The sequence below is a fragment of the Typopeltis vanoorti genome, chromosome 6, assembly GCF_054136105.1.
Source record: "Typopeltis vanoorti isolate ZY-2024b chromosome 6, IOZ_Tvanoo_1.0, whole genome shotgun sequence".
Lineage (NCBI taxonomy): Eukaryota > Metazoa > Arthropoda > Arachnida > Uropygi > Thelyphonidae > Typopeltis > Typopeltis vanoorti.
In genome coordinates this window covers 52,658,314-52,679,464 of record NC_143554.1, presented here as the reverse complement: position 1 = coordinate 52,679,464, position 21,151 = coordinate 52,658,314, and the positions used below count along the sequence as shown (strand labels likewise).

The following is a 21,151-nucleotide window of genomic DNA, read 5'->3' as shown; positions in this document are numbered from 1 at the left end:
GCAGGCTAGTCTCTCTGCACATAGTGCAAAGTCCTTGCTTGACTGTCCCATTCACACAAAAAACATCAGTACTTTGTATATTCAAGCTGCAGACTCATCAACACAGGTGCTACCTTCAAGTCACCACAGATGAGCCAGCTGTACTTGCAGTATTGAAGACAGTCCAACAGCTGTTTTAGGTTGTAATAGGTTGTCATTTCTTTCATGAAGACCGCACATCCGACTGGAATGGATGGAAGCTAGTTTCCATTATGCAGCAACACTGCCTTGAGACTCAATTTTGACGAGTCAATGAATATTCACCATTCATATGGGTCATGTTTGATTTGAAGGGAATTCATCAGGCAATTCACATTGTAGCAGAAAACAAGGTCATCTTCCTTTCTGAAGAAAGGCGCAAACTGCTCATGACGACTGCGAAACAAAGTCACTTGGGCATTTTCTTGAGAAGATTCCATTGGAGAAGTCTTCATCCCAGTAACTTCCCTTTGAGATTAAAAATGGGATTGAAACTTCATGTAGTGTTTTCTAACTATTTGAGCTAGGATTATAGAAATTCAAAAGCTCTTTCATGGTTCTTTCTGAGAAGAGATTGAGTTTCATATATCATTTGATGTTTAAGACTTCCTGCTGTAATAGTTGAGGTGTAGAACAAATAGTATGAGTATGTCACAATAAAGTTTTAATAATTCCACTCTTCTGTAATGAATGGTGAGCCAATTGCTGTTAAATGTAGCCTCCAGAAAGTAAGCTTTCTGTAAAAGGAAGTAATTAATTCACCTGATGATGAGCAAAGGAGTAGAATATCTACAAAGGACAATTTGTTGCGTTTTTCTGTTTCCAGAGTTTAATTGAATGAGTTTAATTTGTGGATGTAGATCAGGGGGTGAGGAACCTTTTTAGTATCAAGGGTGAAAATTGCTAATTTAAAAAACTTCTATGGGCAACTGGCAAATTTTAACTCTTATATATAGTGTATGTAGTGTGCAATATATATCTCAATAAGTAAATGTGCAACATTCTCATCTGATATGGTATCTTTTAATTACAATTGTGTCATCATCATCTTCATCATCATCAAATTCCTGCCATGTACTCTCAAGGGGTGTACAGGATATGACAGTACTACATGAAAAAATTACATCATTACTAACTTCCTATCTACAATTTTCCTCCAAATCAGTCTGTTACTTGTCAAGACTCCAACATTATCAGATCTTATATTTCTATCGTCTAAGGCACTTTGTACCGTATCAATCCACCTATATCTTGGTCTTCCTCTGGGTCGTTTTCCTGCCAACCTGGCAGAGAACACTTATTTTGCTAATCTTTCCTCTCCCATTCTATTTAAGTGACCATACCACCTGAGATTAGCTCTGCTAATGCATTCCTGGATGCTGACAATGTCAAGTTCTTTCCTAATATCCTCATTTTTAATATGATATTGCCATTGATGCCATCTGTTCACGCCTCTAATCTTTCTCAGGACTCTCATATCTGCGGTCTCTAGTCTTTGGTCAAGTGTTTTACTTCTGACCCAGCTCTCAGATCCATAAGTTAAAACTGGTTTGAATACTGTCTTGTATACAGCTAATTTAGTGTTCCGACTAATTTCTCTCTTATTCCATATGAATTTATTCAGTTGACTTCCCACCATACCAGCTTTGCTGATTCTGTTGTCTATTGCTATATATTCTAATTTACCATCTTCAGTAAAAATTGTGCCTAAGTAGCTGAAATGTTTTACTTGTTCCACAGGTTCTCCATTCACAACACAGTTGACATTTTCAATGATTCTGCCTATTTTCATTGTCTTTGTCTTTTTATTGCTGACCTTCATACCATATCTATTACAACAGCTATTCAATTTAGTCAGAGAATCTTGCAGACTTGTAGCGGATTTATTTAGAAGTATAACATCATCCGCATAAAGCAAAGAGCTGACATTAACATCTCCAATTTTGATATCAGGTTTAATACCACTTTCCTTCATAATGTGATCCATATAGATAATGAATAACAGAGGGGATAATGTACATCCTTGTCTCACACCAGATTTAACATTAAACCATCTTCCTGTACTTCCTTCAATTCTAACTGCTGACTTACAACTCAAATAAAGACTAAGTATTGCTTGATATAATGCCCCATTGACACCATATAATTGCAGCCTATTGAATAGCTTCTCTCTTGGCACCTTGTCATATGCCTTTTCCAAATTGACAAAACTTAAATACAGATCTTTGTTATATTCCCATGCTTTCTCGACTATTTGTCGTAAAGTGAAGATTTGATCCTGACAGCCTCTATTTGGTCTGAATCCAGCTTTTTCTTCACCAAGCTTTTCTTCCACAATTCTTCTCAACCGTTTCTCAAGTATACTTGCATAGATCTTGCCAGGAACACTCAGTAGGGAAATACCTCTGTAATTCTCACATTCAGTTTTATTTCCCTTTTTATATATGGGTACTATGAGAGCTCTACTCCAATCATCGGGAATTCGTCCCTCTGTCCAGGCTTTCTGAACTATGCAGTGCAGCCACTGTAAGCCTTTTATACCACCATACTTCAGCATTTCTGGTCGAATATCATCTACTCTTGCTGCCTTTCCACATTTCAAGCCTTTGATGGCTTTTTCTACTTCAAGTATGGATATGTATTCCTGACTGCATGCCTGGTCAGTGTTTTTTATCACTGTGCTGTCATCACTGCTTGTTTCATTTAGCAGTTTTTCAAAGTAATTACTCCATACTTCAAGGATATTTTTTTCTCCTGTTTTCATGTAACCTTTATCATCTCTAACTCCTTTTATAGCACTCTTTCCTCCATTCCTAAGCTTCTTCAACATCCTCCAGAATATTCTGCCACCTTCTTGATATTTATTTTCTATATTCTTGCCAAAGTCCTCCCATGACTTTTGTTTAGCTAGTTTTAAACAGTGTTTAGCATTCTTACATTTGTCTGTGTATTCTGTAAGAGTAAAAGCTGACTTATTTGCCAGGAACTTTTGATATGCTTTCTTCTTTTCCTCACTGCCTCTTTAACTTCCTGTGTCCAACAGGGAGTTCTGATTTTTTTATCCTTGCACACAACCTCACCACATGCCTCTCTGGCAGAATCAATCAATGTTTTCTTCAGAGTTTGCCACTGAATCTCCAAGGTTTGATTCCTGTTCTCAAACTCTTTCATTTTCTTTCCAATAATCTTTCTGTATTTTAGTCTACAGTTAACATCTGAGAGCTGCTCAACTTTTATTCGCTTTAAAACTTTCTTACATGTTATTCTTTTCAATATGAAATTCAATTTCATCCTGCTCAAGACTAAATAGTGATCACTTCCAATTTCAAATCCTCTGTACACTCTGGTGTCCTGCACCAGGGAGAAAACATCACTATCAACAATAACATGGTCAATGAGACTTTTCTTATTCCTAGCCTCTTCTCTCCACGTGAATTTGTGCATATTTCTATGTTGGAACATGGTGTTAGTAATAACCAGTCCATGTCCTGAGCAGAAATCCAACAGATATTTACCATTATTATTAGCTTTGCTCTTTTCTCCAAATTTTCCCAAAATATTTTTGTATGTCTCACAATCATTTCCTACTCTGCTATTTAAATCTCCAACAAGGACCAACTTTTCCTTTTTCATTGTGTCAGTTGCTTTTTCTAGAGCGTCAAATTTTCTAGAGCGTCATTGATTTTAAAGCAAGAAATTCTTTTCGCATATTGAAATCTGTAGTTATTCCCTGTATAAATGTAGCCATTTGTGCAGTATCTGACAGATCAGTAGTCTCATCGATGGCTAATGAGTAAAACACAAATTCTGCTGAATCTACTTTCAAAGAAGTTTGAATGTCATCAGCGATATCTTTAACATGGTCAGAAACAGTTCTTCTTGATAGGCTAATATTTTTAAACAAACTCAGTTTTTCTGGACATAAAATCTCGATGGCAGTAAGGATGCAATCCTTCACAAACTCACCTTCATTATGGTTTTAAGTTTTTTAGCAATTTGTTCACACAACGCATAACTAGCTTGAGTTACAGATGGTCTTTCCTGAATAAGCTTTTTAGAAAGAGATTGGCTTTTGATTACATTTTCTTTCAAAGTCACTAACTTGTCTAAATGTTCTGATCCATTTAAATTTTCACATTTCTTATGCTTACTCAAATAATGTTGTTCAAGATTATATTTTTTGTAAACCGTACCTGTTTGTTACAAATAAGACAAATGCACTTGTTATTAATTTCAATAGAGAAGTATAGTTCTGTCCAATTTTCACAAAACAGAGCACATTCACCACTTTTTTTACGCTTTTCACTACAACTTGTCATTTAAAAAAATAAATTGAATAAAGTTGTCAACTGGTTAATTACAAGGCACTCACAGTACTGCATGAGAAAAACAAAGTCAAAAGACAATATAATTGACACGTGGGAAAATGTCATGGCAGTAATTGGGAAGCAACCAATCAGAGAAAGTCTGAACTTTGCCAGCGAGAAATGCTCCTGATTTCTTTTTATTTTAATGGCTGGTCCCGATTTGATGGTTGCCAGATGTATGATGATTATATTTTATGTAATATAGTTATTTTTGATTTTGTATATTTAATTATTTAAATTTAAATAAATTTTATTATAATAAATTTAAATTATTATTTGCATGTACATACGAGAACATCAGTAAAGAGGCGAATTGAAATAGATGCGCGGGCGAGGGGTTCCCCACCCCCTGATGTAGATAGTTTATATGAGACAAAAAAGTAGTAATGCTTCTTTATTATGGGGCCAGATAGCAAAAACGTCATCCATATATAGTCTCCAACTATAGGCGAGTCTGTATAACTGCAGTTGTGGTCAAGGTGTTGGAGAGATTGGTAAGGAATAGAATACAGAATTGGGTTGATGGGCATGGCATTCTTTATGATGGTCAGCATGGATTTGTAAAGGATAGGTCCTGTTTTAGTAATTTACTTGCATTTTATGATCAGGTGATGAGTGTGTTAGAGATAAGGGAGAATCATATACAGTGATATTCTTAGACTTCTTTGCAAAAGTGTTTGATAGATTTTCACTTGATAATTGGTGTACAATCTGCAGAGGATGGGAATAGATAGTATATTGGTCAGATGGATTAGAGATTAGCTCTCTAAACGTTACCAGCAGGTTTCTGTATGATGGAGCAGTTCTCAAAAAAGAAGGGTAACTAGTGACGTGCCCCACAGTTCTGTTTTTGGGACCCTGCTTTTTAATTTATTTGTAAAGACATATCATGTGGACTGATTGGGAATCTTCAGTTATTTGCTGATGATGCAAAGGTGGGAAGAATTATAAGTAGCACTGCTGATGCTGAATGACCTTTGGAATCCCTTCAGGAAGATTTGAAAAGACTTTTTACTTGAACAAAGAAGTGGGGTTGTAGTTTTAATATTAATAAGTGCAAGGTGTTGCATTTTGGAGTGCAAAAATATAAGGCTGTGTACTATATTGATGGTGCTGTACTGCAGGAAGTGGATGAGATTAGAGATTTGGGAGTAATGGTTGACAGTAGACTGAAGTTTAGAGGGCATATTGCTAGTGTTGCAAAGGTCACATGTTATAGTTCTGCTATGATAAGAAGTACTCTAACATGCAAGGATAACGAAGTGGTTATGCCACTGTACAAGGCACTGGTCAGACCACACAAGTGCTCAGATCTGGTCACCTGGTTTTCAGTGTGATGTGGAGACATTGGAGAGAGTTTAGAGACGAGTGACCAAGACAATATCAGGAGTTTGGAATGCTGGCTATGGAGAGAGGTTGAAGAAATGTGGATTGCAGAGTTTGGTGAATAGGAGGAAGAGAAGTGATATGATAGAGACATTTAAGTTAGTGAGAGGATTTTATCAAATTAATCCAGAGGGGATTATAAAAAGAGTAGAAGGTGAGAAGGGGGAAGAATCAGATCAGAGGTCATTCCTGGAAGTTATGTAAAAGTGTGGTGAAGAAGGATGTGAGGAGTAGATTTTTTACATGGAGAATTGTCAATGAATGGAATGCATTAGCAGAATGTATTGTTAATGAAATTAGTATTAAGGATTTTAAGATTCTATATGATAAATATGTTGTCAGTTGAATGAACTTCCCACGATGAGTCTGATAACTCCATGGAGGGTATAATAATAATAACAAACCCAAAATGGAGGCTGAGGGTGTATGGACAAGAAACCCATGTCTTCTAAATGTTCTAAATAAGAGTTAGCAAGTGTAGGGAAGAGTGGACTTCCAGTTTCTTGCGATTCCTTCAACTTGATCCTAAAACTTATTCTGACAAATAAAATATCCAGAGTGCATAAAAATGTTGAATAATTTTACTATATCCTGTGGAAATCTTCTGAAGGTAGATGTAATGTATCCTCAATAGGAAGTCCATTCACTCTGATAACTCAGTAAAAGTTAGCCCAAACAGATGTGCTGTTTTGGTAATCTCTGCAATATGCTCTCTAAACTTCAATTCTCTGTTCACAATCGTCCGTAAAATCCATGACTTCATTGGCTTCCTGCCTTCAGCCCCATCATTGTCATTCAACATGTGATCTCTTTATCTCAAAGTGCATAACCTTAAAGTCATATTACACTGGTAACTGTTATCCTTTCCCATACTGCCAGTCTATTTAAATTATCCTGCAGGATCGCTACAGCACCTCTGTAGCACAATTGGAAGAGTGATGCTTTATTGTGCCCTTCAATTGGTAAAGGCTTAAGTTTAATTTTCATTGTTAATAGTGAATTGTCATAGCAAATTACATATATCTAGGATCTTATTTGTGTGCTTAGAATTCAGTACAGAAATCTGATACCATTCACAAACTATTTTTACAATAGGCACAATAAACAATATTTAATAGTTCAAAACTTATTCACAATGGTGCAACTTTTTTTCCAAATAATAAAAAGTAGTTTTAAAAACTTTCTTCAGAAGTCTCTACATTTTCCATAAGGAGACATCCTTGGAAAGAATTTTTCCTCAATTTTTTATAAGGGGACAGCATTCTTGGAGGTTGTGTAAGGGCATGACTGCTAGATTTTTTATTTCTAAAGTTTGCTTCTTGCATTCAAGCTTTCTTTCTTCTTTCACCCTTATATTTCATCCTCAGCACTTCATTATTTGTATATTTTGAGTCAACATTTCAGATCTGAAAGCTGTTACAATTTGATTCTTGTTAGCACTTTCTTGCACATCTTTCTATTTGATATAATGTTCATTTTCATTTCAGATAAAAACCAGATGGTCACTGCCTGTTTTAGATTCTGTTCATTCTTATATCATGCACCAGCTGATGATATCACTATAAAAACGATGATGCCATAACTTTTCTTGTATATTTTCTCTATATGAATTATGCACCTTATGGTATAACTGACTACCTGTGTTCCCCTTGAGGGTACATTTTAGGAATTTGATGGTGATGATAAAATCTCTCACTTGTGTAATATTTAAAATTTATGTATTACATTTTTTTTTCAGGTACAAAATGATTTCCAAACGAACTTGGCCCAATTTTAGAGGTTCTGATTTAGAAGGATGTCAAGTTTTAATAGATGAGAAAGGTTTTTCTGATGATGTGAAATATGGTAGGACTAAAATATTTATTAGGTCTCCACATACCATAGCTCACCTTGAACAGGCTAGAGCAGATGCAATACCAAATATTGTTGTGTTTTTACAAAAGGTAATGTAAACATGTTCTTGAAGTGCCATTTCTTTCTTGGTGAAATTAAAAGTAATAAATTATTATCATTATTATTTTGCCTCCATGAGGAATCAGAGTGAGAGGTTCATCTTAAATAGCCTGCTGTATATCATACATGTATGCACCTACTTAAATTCATTCAGAATGTATGTACTCATCATGCTTTCTCTTAATGTATTCCACTCAGCTGCTCTCCTTTGCTGAAAACTTCTTTATATATCATATATTTTAACAATTTTAATATTGTAATATCATTTCTGTCTGTAAAACTATAATAATTAGTGCTGTGGTTGGGCCAAGGGATTTTAATTTTTTAATTTTTATTTATTTTTATATGGTCTTGAAACTCCATTTCAAAGACCAGTAAAGTAGCTAGAACAACAACAAAAAAAACAAACAAAAAAAAAAACTTAAGGCCTTGAACATGCAAGGTAGTTATCTCACATTGGGCAATGAAATTTAATTCCTATCTAAAGTCTATCCTTATAGCTCATATGTTTTAATCTGGATGTTACTTTATTCCTTGTTCTGAAAGCTTACCTGCATTTTTATATCCCTCAGAACTGACATTACCAAATGTGTCATGATGCTATTTTTTTTTTTTTTTTTGCTTCTTTCAGAATAAAGCTTACCTGAGTATTCATAAACCATGAAATTGCCATTACTATATCTGTACAGAGTAATCAGAAATGCATCTTGTCTCTTCCCCAATGTCTATTCTGTTTTGTAGAATAAAATTTAATCTTCACTACAACCACCACAACTTGCATTACTTTTAACTTTTATTATTAGTGGAGGCCTGAAGTGGCATTTTTATATATTGATCTCATACATGACAAGTCAAGAGACTTTTAAGCAGTACATCAGTGCGGTGTCTAGGATGCAGGTGAGGGGTCAGACAGACGTTTATTCACTTTTTAGGAGCTGCAGTTTGTAGCTATCTAGAAATATTTCTTACTGGATTGGCTGTTCCAGAGAATGGAGATAGATGGAATGAAAGAGAAAGAAGAATAGCGGGTTCCACATGTTTGCTGTTACACAGTAAAGTAGTGTTGGGCAACTGCTGCTCTTGTTATTAACAGGTGTGACAGAAAGCAGGGGAGTGAGGTTGCCAGTTCAGTGGAATAATGGCATTGAAGTACTTATACAATAGACACAGAACTGAAACACTGCATTTGTAAGATAGAAATTGAAGGAATCTGTAAGAGAGGGATTGTCTGTGAATTGACTTGCTCTTCTCTGGACAACATCAAGAATTTTTAGAAAAGCTTTAGGTGCTCCGTGCCATATGTAAGCAGTATACTAAGCATGGGTGGATTTGGGATATGTATGTAATTAAGAGTTGGTTGGGTGTAAAAATCATCTTGAACAAAAGAGAATGCCTAGTTTTTGGATCCTGATGAGGCTGTGGTTGAGGTGTGTTTGTGGCAGGAGAGTCTGGCAATATATGTTAGTGCAAGTGGAGAAATATGATCTTGGCAGGCAATTTCTGTATTATTGAGGGTAAAGCAGTGCGATCTTGGGATTTCTTTTGCGAGAGAAGAGGTAAGACTATGTTTTGGTCTTACCAAAACATAGTCTTACCTCTTAATTGCTGAGAGAGAGTGGAGGTGACCTCTACAGTGTATTTAGAGGGAGAAATGAGAGTTAAAAAGAGATCCAAAGTATTGGGTGAGTGAAGAGGTGTCATAAATTTGTGTAGGTAGATGAACAGTTTGCAATAGGTCATTACTTATGGTAAAGAGGTATCAAATTATAGACTGATCATTATCTTAGAGTTGGTCAACATAGCTGAAAAGTTAGTTAGTTAAAAGCAGAATTCAGCTTTTGGGGACAGCATGGCTGCTTAGTGAAGGGTATGTCTTATCTTAGTAATTTATGCACTTTTTATAATAAAATGATGATTCAGTTGGCTAAAGGAAATGGCTTTAGTGAGTGCTATTAACAGAAGAGGATGTCCTCACAGTAATAGAAAGTGATGGGTAATGTATTCAGGGAGGATAGAACAAGATCAAAAGGGTTTGAGATTATTGTTAATGATTGCAGAGGAATTAAATTGAATCTTGCATGATTGTGGTAATATGCTTGATGTGAGATAGAGGTTAACAGGAAAATACATAGCTGGGTACTATTGCATAGCAGATAACTGCATTGTTAAAGAAAAATATTGCCTTCTAGAAAGAAGCAAGTTATCACTTTTCAAGGCTTGGATAAGAATCACATCTGGTCTTTTGGGTGCAGATTTGGTCACTGGGTTCCATGAAGATGAAATGAGATAATTGGAAGGCTCCCACAGCAAGTGACTAAAATAATATTTGGCCTACAGATTTGCACATACAAGAAAAAAAAAATTAAGGAAATGTGGTGCTCAAAGCTTGAGCATAGATGGAGAAGAGGAGATGTGATAAATAAAAAGTTAATAAGGGGATTTTCCTGTATTGAACATAATCAGAATTTACATCATATTTGCAGGCAGAAAGTGAATTCAGGGTCATCTCTGAGTATAGTTATGAATCATCTGACATCTAGGTTCTTATCATGATGTGCAGTAGACTACCACTGAGTATCTTGAATGCATTTTGGGTAAAAGTTTTGCAGGAACCCAAAGGACTCATCAAGGGGAGTGTTCTTTGAGTTGCTAATGCCTAAATATCTGTGATCTCTCTCTCTCTCTTTTTCTCTCTCTTTGAACATATTAACTTTTGCCATGAACTGCTAACTATTTAAGTCATCTTGCATTATCTGTATCATCATCATTGACTACTGCCCTTATCAGGTTTGCATTAGGAAACAGCTAGTATTTTCCTCTTAAATTCATTTCTTATATCATTGGTGCACAAATAAAATATCAGTGGCTCAAGTCATACTGCCACCTTACACATATCACTACCATCATATCCAACCCCATTTGCTTTGATTTATGTAGCAGTGTTCCACAAGTTATCCTATCAAATGCTTTTGCAATGCTCAGCAGTATTACTGTGTAGCCATTTCCTTTATCCAACTGAATTGTCACTTTATTATAAAAAGTGAAATACTTACTTAGATGAGACCTGTCTTTCATAAAACTTGACTACCTCACATAGAGTATTAATTTCTTCTCCACCCTGAATTCTGCCTTCACCATCTTCAATACCTTAACTATCACTCAAAAGATACTGATTAGTATGTAATTTGCTACCTTTTTCTTGGAGCCTGCTTTATGCAGTGGAACTATTTTTTATCTCTGTTCTTTGGCTCCATCCACAAGCTGAGAATTAATCATACAATTCCAAAACTATACAAGAATATTTCTGAATAACTTCCTAGCTTCTTGTTCTGTTTTAGTGAAACCACTTTTGAATTCCTGATGTTTTTATTACCTCCATAATTTTAAGTCCAACAGATATAGATATACTTCTTTAAATTTGGCTATTATAAATATTTAAGGAAGTATATCTATATCTGTTTAAAGTTTAAAATCTCATTTAAAGTATTGGACAAATATTGTTTTAAATCCTGTAGTTAAGCACTCAAATACAAAACAATATTTGTCCAATATTTTAAATGAGATTTTCATGAGACCCAGTTTATCATGTATTGGTAATAAATATTTTCTTGAGGTCAATGAGGAGCTTATATTTTACATTCTCTCTCTCTCTTTTTTGTGGTGTCCTTTTTGGAAGGACACATGATCGTTTGGTTTTCTGAAAATCATTGGCACCACAAAAGTCATAGAGTGGCTCTCTTCCTGATTCCATTGCATCATGCCTTACAAGATGCACACCAATAATGAGGACTCCCACATTTTATTTTAGGCATTTTATTTTTGTCCACTTCCACACCTAAAATAGTAAAAGCATGCATTTCTGCTTAAGCAGTAGCATTATACTTGTAAATGAATCGCATATACATGTAACAAAAGTAATCCACGTTTGTTTTAGAGTCTCCAACTTTGAAACATGACATAACAATAAATTAAAGAATTAAGTGATTCAGAGACGTCTGAGTTCTAGTGGGAACTCTAACAGACTGTTCATTTTTGATGTTGTAGTTTTAATATTTCTTGATGTTAGGCATGGTGAGATATGTTCAGGCCATGTTGCCATTCATTTTTATCACTGTGTGCCTTAAGAGGGAGGCATAAAAGATTTAAAATGGCAATTAAGTGATAGTAATTTAAATTTTTAGTATTGACAAATTTATGATAAGAATTTTTAAAAACCTATGAAAAGTGTATATATCTAGGTGTGTGTGTGGGGGGGGGTATTGTAATGAATATGATTACTTTAAATGGTATGCATCTTTTTATGATTGCATATAAATTATCCCTTACTTGTAATTATTTAGCACTGGCATTGTTTTCCACTACTTGTTTGCTGAAAAGCTTGCAGATTCAAATCTCCTGCATAAGACATTGAATGTTTGTAAAAATAACTGTTTTGTAGTTAAGATGTTATAAGTTCTGCTTTTTTTTTTAAAAAAAAAAGAAAATTCCTTAGCTGATCACCATATTTCTGCTTTTTTTTCTACACTGATGAACTCTAGTAATAACACCTGTTAGAGTTAAAACCCAAGTTTGAAAGTGAAACTAAGACCTGGTGGGAAGACCTTAATGTCAATTGTATTATAGCTTACTATGTCGACAAATATTTTGTGGACGTATTGTAAATCTAAAATAAAATACAAAGGGATATTACATCCCATATTGTTTCTTAGCCGAATAAGAAACTCAAAGAGTTTCATGCCGAATATAGAAACTATATAAAGTTTGGCGATTCCAAGCGTAAGCAAATACCTGGATAAAGAAATTCCTGAAGTGAGTGATGGATAGGGAAGTGAAGTAATGCCGAAAGGTCAGCAATGTGCAAGAATAAAGAACTGTAGTGCTTTTTTAAAAGATCTTGTTATGATTGTATATGAGCTACTATGCTAGTATCCGTTCTCAAAGAGGAAACTCTGGAATGAGTACAGAATAGGTAACCAAAATTATATCAGGAATGTTAGATATAAGGCCAGATAACTGCTAATTTTAAGGAAAGAACAACGTATATTATTATATTAACTAAATAACTTTAATTAATACTTCCAATATTTCGGTAATGTTACATTACCATCTTCAGGGAACATAAAAATTAATGAAATGTGCATGCAGGCACTAACACTGAGCAAAAATGGCTGAAGAAAACACTAAAGTCAGTCCTAGAGTCCTAAAGGGTGCCACCTAGTGGGCCAAATTGGGTATTAATCTTGGCTGTTTGGGGCTGATGTTCTAAGAATGCAAGCCTCCCATATTTGGGGTAGTCTCATGCATCCAAATTTATTGAGATTTGGGGAGTTTTTTAAGGCTGAGACTGATTCTAAGAATAATCTCTCATATTTAAACCTTGCTGCGGTGTAGTAAGGAAGCTTTCTTCTAACATATTTTATGGCAGGTGTCCAAGGAATGGTCAGCAAGTCCTGAGTGGCTATAACAGTTGAAACGTATATAATTCTTATGTTCAGATATCCTGATATTAGCAGTCCTGCATGTACAACCACACTGTACTTGCAAACTGCCACTATAGTTCTAAACAAAACCGACTACACAAGTAAGCTTTCCTCCTTGCTATTAGATAGGTCTACACTTATCTCCCTATAGAATATGATCCTACCAGCTCCCAAATCAGAACTCACCATAGGCTCCTTAAGAAGGTTACTTCTTGGTCTGTGGAAATTACTAATAAACTAAAACCTTTTAACTCTAGCCCCCCCCCCCCCCCCAGAATATATGGACTTCCAAAAATCTATAAACACAATGTGCCATTACATTCCATTGTGGATGGCATCAATTTCCCCACATACAAACTAGCCAAACATTTAGCCAAAGTGCTCACACAATATACTGGCAACACACCTTCACACATTAAAAAATTCAACCCACTTTAAAGCCAGTATAGAAAACCACTCCACCACACTGACATAATGGTCAGTTTTGATATCTCCTCCTTATTCACTAATGTTTCACTCAAAGATCCTTTGGACTTCATCCAAGGCAAATTTCCTCCCAATATCTCAGCCCTATTTCAGTTTGCCATGAACTCAGGCTATTTCGTTTGGCAAGGAAAATTCTACAAACAAATAGAGGGGACTGCCATGGGTTCTCCACTCTCCCCACCTCTGGCCAACTTCTTTATGGAGACCTTCAAAAAAAAAGCCTTAAACTCGGCCCCATGATGTGTTCACTATTTGGCCGCATGGCCTAGACACACTCGAAAACTTCCTTTTACACCTAAACAATCAACACCCCCCAGGATCCAGTTTACCTTAAAAAAAAAACAATAACAATCTCCCTTTCCTAGATACTCTGATTACATGCCAGCCTAATGGATCCCTGGCTTTCTCAGTTTTACAGAAAGCCTACACATACAGGTAGATACATTCACCAGCGTTCACACCATCCCTCCTCCCAACAATATGGGATTATAAAAACCCTATATAACAGGGCAAAATTAATCAGTTCAGATAACAATGCCCTTACTGCTGAACTTATTCATATTCTTAACACCTTTGTAGCCAATGGCTACAACCCCCATAAAATCCAAAAAATATTAAAACCAGTTAAACCCCCCCCCCTCCACAACAAGGACTACTCTAAATCTGTCACTATTCGTGGTACTTCTGAAAAGTTAACAAAAATCTTAAAAAAATATGACTTGACAACTTGTTACAAACCATATTAAAAATTGGCATCTCTTTCCACTCTCCCAAGGACCAGCCACTTACTCTAGACCATAGGTTACCCAAAGTGGGCAGTACTGTCCCCCAGTGGGTGCTGAAGCCTTCTGGGGGGGGGGGGGGGGGGGGCTATAGCGGGATCAGAAGCATTTGGGGGCGGTCTAGGGGTTGGTGGCTCTTTATAGAAGAAATTAATCATATATATTTAAAAATTAATTATTTTTGTAATTTTTTGCGATTAGATAATCATTTAAAATTTAAATATTGCATTTTAATTCGTCTTATGCCCGTCTTACGTGATCAATTTGTTTTATCAATTTTCTATTTCAATTATTTAATCATTTGAAAATTTACCATGTCAGATAGAAATAGATGTCAATTTTCTATGTCAATGAGAAAATAGAGCATGTATATATGTGTGTATAATAGGTTATGTTTACAGTAGCAAATATATTCGTTATATCATCGTCATCATCATCAAATTCCTACCATGTACCTCAAGGGATGTACAGAATATGATAGTACTACATGAAAAAAATTACATCATTACTAACTACCTATCTACAATTTTCCTCCAAATCAGTCTGTTACTTGTCAAGACTCCAACATTATCAGATCTTATATTTCTCTCGTCTAAGGCACTTTTGTACCGTATCAATCCACCTATATCTTGGTCTTCCTCTGGGTCATTTTGCTGCCAACCTGGCAGAGAACACTTGTTTTGCTAATCTTTCCTCTCCCATTCTATTTAAGTGACCATACCACCTGAGATTAGCTCTGCTAATGCATTCCTGGATGCTGACAATGTCAAGTTCTTTCCTAATATCCTCGTTTTTAATATGATATTGCCATTGATGCCATCTGTTCACTCCTATAATCTTTCTCAGGATATTCATTATATTTCATTTCAAAATATATATAAAATATATAAAATCTCTTTTCTAAGTGATTTGTACAAAAATAAACCAAATTTTATATAATTTATATAATGGGGGGGGCGTTACAAAATTCATGTCTTGCAAAGTGGGCAGTGGCCTGAAAAAGTTTTTGAATCTATGCTCTAGACCTACCTGGAGTTTACCAGGTTCCTTGTAGTTGTAAACTGTCTTACTATGGCCAAACAGGCAGGACTGCTAATATCAGAATATCTGAACATAAGAATTATATCCGTTTCTGCCGTTATAGCCACTCAGGATTTGCTGACCATGCCTTGGACACCTGTCATAAAATACGTTGGAAGAAAGCTTCCTTACTACACCACAGCAAGGTTTAAATATGAGAGATTTTTCTTAGAATCAGTCTCAGCCTTAAAAATTCCTCAAGGGCTCACTTTAGTGAGTACGGGCATGGCAAACCCGAGGTACCTGATGCTGGACCATGCCTTACTTCATGTAATATATATCTGTTATATTATTCTGTAGACTGGTCCCTCCTCTTCTTTCTTTGCTTCTTTCTCCTCTCCTTGCTCCTTCCCCCTGATGCTATTAGAGTATTCGAGGGCTAGGGGTGAGTCTTTCCTATCTTGCTAAGTCATTTCGTCTTATGCAGCCACCGAAGGAGGCAAGCTAGCCTCAATAGGTGCCGGTCCCAAGCCCGGATAAATGCGAGGGTTGATGTCAGGAAGGGCATCCGGTCGTAAAACTTCAGTGCCAACTCAAACTATGATTATGAGTCTAAGAGAAAATGATATAAGGGCTAGGGCGTACCCCTTAAGCGACGCGCAGCCACATCGCCCTACAGCTGTGAGAAGTGGACGAGGGCTACCGCATCAAGGGCGGGTGCAGTTAAAGAAGCGAGCCCAGCAGGTGGAGAGGATGTTGCGAGTGGGAACACTGAATGTTGGAAGCATGACTGGAAGGGGAAGAGAGGTGGCAGACATGATGAGGAAGAGGAAGTTGGACATTTTATGTGTGCAGGAGACAAGGTGGAAAGGGGAAAGGCAAAGGAACTGGGAGATGGTTATAAATTGTTCTACTCTGGAGCGAATAACGAGAGAAGAAATGGTGTAGGAATTGTAGTGTGTGGCAGAATGAAGGGTGAAGTACTGGACGTGGGTAGAAGGAACGACAGGATCATGCGAATGAAATTGGGTCTTGGAGAAGAGCGGGTGGTCGTATTATGTGTATATGCCCCGCAAGTTGGTTGTACAGCAGAGGAAAAAGATGAGTTCTGGAACGTGTTAGATGAAGAAATGAGGGAATTGGAAGAAAATGAGATGGTGATTGTCGGAGGAGACTTGAACGGGCACATAGGAAGACAGAATAGAGACTGTGAAAGGGTGCATGGTGGCTACGGAGTGGGAATGATGAACCAGGAAGGAGAGAGGGTTGTGGACTTTGCAGTAGCATTTGATCTAGCAATTGTGAACTCGTTTTTCTTCAAGAGGGAAGAACATTTGATAACATTTAGAAGTGGTAACAACAGCTCACAAATTGACTACATTTTGACTAGAAGAAAACATCTTAAGGTTGTGACAAATTGTAAGGTAATTCCAACAGATCAAGTAGCACAACAACACCGACTGCTGTGCGCAGACTTTAAATTAAGATCGAAGATAAGAACTTCTGGTTGCCATGGGATGAAGACAATTAAGTGGTTTCGCTTAAAAGAAGAGAGTGTGAGGAATCGTTTTAGGAAGAGAGTGTTAGAGAGGATTTCGGATGGACTGGAAAGTGTACAAGATTGGTGGAAACATAATTCAAAAGTAATCCTGAGCTGTGCAATCGAGGTGCTTGGTGAGACATCTGGAAATATTAGAGAGCAGAAGGAAGGTTGGTGGTGGAATAATGATGTACAAGTGGCAGTGACAGCTAAAAGGAAGGCAAAGCAGAAGTGGGATGAGTCAAGAGTGGAAGAGGACAGAGAGGTGTACAAAGAGAGAAAGCAAGAAGCCAAGAGAGTTGTGGCGCAGGCGAAGGCCATGGCATATCAAGATCTGTATGATCAATTAGAAACAAAGGAAGGACAGAGAAAAATTTACCAACTAGCAAAATGTAGAAATAAAGCAGCTAAGGACATCTTACATGTGAGGCAGATCAAAGATGCTGAAGGAAGAGTATTATGGAGGGATGTGGACATAAGAAACACATGGAAAATATACTTTGAGGGACTTCTGAATGAGGAAAATGCAAGGACTCACAGAGGAGATGGGCAGCCTTCTGAGGGGATGGTGCAGAACATCAGTAGAATGGAAGTGACGGAGGCCATGAAGAGGATGAGGAATGGAAAAGCGGTGGGCCCCGACAGAATTCCAGTGGAGGCATGGAAGGCACTGGGGGAAGAGGGAATTGACCTGCTGTGGGACCTGTTCATGAAAGTTTGCCAACAGGAAAATATACCCGAGGAATGGAGGGAGAGTACTCTTGTCCCCATCTACAAGGTTAAAGGGGGATGCACAAGACTGTAAAAATTACAGAGGAATAAAGTTGATGTCCCACAGTGAAGATCCTAGAAAGGGTTCTTGATGGTAGATTGAGGGAGGAGGTGGAGATTGCAAAGGAACAATTTGGCTTCATGCCTGGTAGATCAACAACAGATGCTATCTTTGGGTTACGACAGATGATTGAAAAATATCGAGAGAAACAAAGGGAGCTACATCTGGTATTTATTGATCTGGAGAAAGCATACGATAGAGTGCCAAGGCAAGAAGTCTGGAGGTGTCTGAGGGAGAAGAAGGTGCCGGAGAAATATGTCAGGTTGGTGCAGGAAATGTACAGAAATGTGAAGACAAGTGTTCGGACCTGTTTGGGACAGACAGAAAGTTTTCAAGTAACAGTTGGCTTGCATCAAGGGTCAGCATTAAGTCCGTTTCTGTTTAATATTGTGATGGAGGTGGTAACAGAGGAGGTGAGAGAAGATGCACCTTGGACAATGTTGTATGCAGATGACATCTTGCTGTGTGTAGATTCAAGAGAAGAAGCGGAAACTAAACTGGAAAGATGGAGAAAAGTACTGGAAGAGAGAGGTATGAGACTGAGCAGAAGTAAGACAGAGTATATGTGTTGCGCAGTGGGCGGTGGCCAGGAGACAGACCTGGAGCTGGAAGGAAATGTCATCAGGAAGGTGAGAGACTTTAGATACTTAGGTTCGACAGTGGAAGAAGATGGAGGAGGTGAGAAGGAAGTGGGATGCAGGATACAAGCAGGTTGGAAGAACTGGAGGGAGATGGCAGGAGTGTTATGTGATAAGAGGGTGCCGATCAATCTGAAAGGCAAAATTTATAGGACAGTAGTGAGGCCAGCTATGACATATGCTATAGAAACTGTGGCCCTGAGGAAAAATAACATTAGCAGGATGGAAGTAGCAGAGATGAGAATGCTTAGGTGGATGTGCGTTGTGACCAGAAAGGATCATCTGAGAAATGACTATGTCAGGGGAACAGTGAAAGTTACGAACTTAGGAGCGAAAATACAGGAGGCAAGGTTGAGATGGTTTGGTCATGTGATGAGGAGGGAGGATGAATATGTGGGAAGAAGGGTCATGCAGATGGATGTGCAAGGAAGGCGGAAGCGTGGGCGGCCAAAGAAGAGATGGAGGGAGCTGGTAGAAGAGGACTTGAAGATGAAGAACTTGGATGTGGTGACAGCCCAAGACAGGAAGGTGTGGAGGAGACTCATAACAAACAGTGACCCTGCTTAAGTGGGAGAAGCTGCAGAAGAAGAAGAAGAAGAAGTCTCAGCCTTAAAAAACTCCCCAAACCTCAATAAATTTGGATGCATGAGACTACCCCAAATATGGGAGGCTTGCATTCTTAGAACATCAGCCCAAACAGCCAAAATTAATACCCAATTTGGCCCACTAGGTGGCATCCTTTAGGACTCTAGGACTGACTTCGGTTGTTTTTCTTCAGCCATTTTTGCTCGGTGTTAGTGCCTGCATGCACATTTCATTAATTTTTATGTTTCCTGATGATGGTAATGTTCCAATATTTCGGTAATGACCGAAATATTGGAAGTATTAATTAAAGTTATTTAGTTAATATAATAATATACGTTGTTCTTTCCTTAAAATTAACAGTTATGTATCACCAATGTATAAGCTTATCTACAAGAATAAGGCCAGATGAAGAAAATGTGGCTTCAAACTTTGGTTAGTTGGTGAAGGAGCGGCAACATGATTTTGATGTACAGGTTAGTAAAAGGGTTGAATGGGTTAGAGGTTGGTGAAATCTACGATGGTCTATAAATGAATTTCACATGAGGCATGGTAGGCATTGTATGAGCTGAGTGGATCTCTCTTGATAACTTTTGGACTCCTTGGAGGTTACATGTAATAATAATAATATCAAAACTGAAGCTGGTAAAATCAAAATTTAACCCTTGCCTCTTTTATGTGTTGGCTTCTTCTCTATGTGCATATTTAAGCACTACTTTTTTGCTGCTGTTGCTACAGATGTCCCTCAAACAGTTTGTAGTTACTAAAACCATTTTCTCCATTTTCATAAGTTGAAATCATTCAAAGGGTACATGTTTAATAAATATGGAGAGCATCACACTAGCTCCATAGCTCAGTTGGTATAGATGAAGCCCTTTTGTCAGAAAGACCTAGGTTGGATTCCTGTCCATGACATGAGGAACCTTTATCAGGTCTGTTTTGACTAAAGGTGAGTTAATCGTTTTTTTTTCTACTGGTAACTTGGGTTTCTCATCCTTCAAAACAGGCAAACCAGTCCTGTGAACCCACATGGCTACCGTCATAGACACAAGACAAGGAAGGCAATGGGAAACCACCTTGTGTCATTATCTCACTAGTAATCAGTTGCAACCCCCTCTCAAAGAGAGGAAGCCACAGAATTAGAATTAATCTGAAAGGTTAAACAATTGAGGTATAGTCAGTAAGAAAAGAGGAAAAACAGGTATTGTAATATTCCTCTAGAATATGAGAAATACTTTGTCTGTCCAAAGTAAGACATACCACAAGAACAGAGTAGTTATAGTGTACTGTACCATAAGGCAATGGATCTTTAATAGGTTACATTATCCTTACGATGGACTAGTTCTTCCGTTTTGCAAACTGGATGAAATACAATGTTGCAGTTGAAGCATGTTATTATGAAATGCATTATGAACTATACTGAACAATAGGAATATAAACCTGGTTAACTTTACAGTGTTTATAACAGGCAATGATCTTTTTGGATATTTTTTGTCCTTTAAAAATAAAAAAAGATAGGCTTCATCGAATTCAGTTTTTTCCTCCAGTAAACAATTGGTGACATGCAGTGCACTAACACAGTGAACCAATCACTTGGAGAGTATTAGACTTCTACAAAGAAAGCTAAATGTGTCAGCTGTCAGGTTGGTAATCAAGCCTACTCCAGTGCATGTCAGAAATGGAAGGATGAAAAAGAAATATAAAAGATTAAAACGGAACAAAATATATCATATCAGGATGTAAAAAGGAATTTAGCTACCACCACACTTATCTTGAAATCCTCTTATGTTGAGGTGGCAGTTAAGTTAATCAATAGCAACTCAAACTTGTATATCTATTCCGTCATCTGATAATTTCACCATAGCTCAACTTTATGATTCTGACTGAGGGGCACATCAGTTGCATGACCTATGATCTCACTCCCGAAACAACTCCAAAAATGGTCCCATTTGATGAGAACCCACTTGTCAAAAAAAAAAAAAAAAATTATGGCAAGGTATCACTGAAAGATAAACCACCAGACACCTCCACAGAAAGAATGGATACTTGGTCATGACACATCAGATG

The 21,151-nt window shown here is 37.2% G+C and overlaps 1 protein-coding gene across 2 annotated transcripts in view; it reads left to right on the top strand.

Annotated features, from left to right (window-relative positions):
* Nucleotides 1-21,151, top strand: part of LOC150105454 (unconventional myosin-Id-like) — a 435,962-nt gene that overhangs the window by 303,197 nt on the left and 111,614 nt on the right. For both annotated transcript variants that reach the window (XM_090394828.1, XM_090394829.1), the window contains one exon: nt 7,510-7,714. In XM_090394828.1, the coding sequence (XP_090250954.1) occupies nt 7,510-7,714 (205 nt within the window). The remainder of the gene's footprint in view (nt 1-7,509; nt 7,715-21,151) is intronic.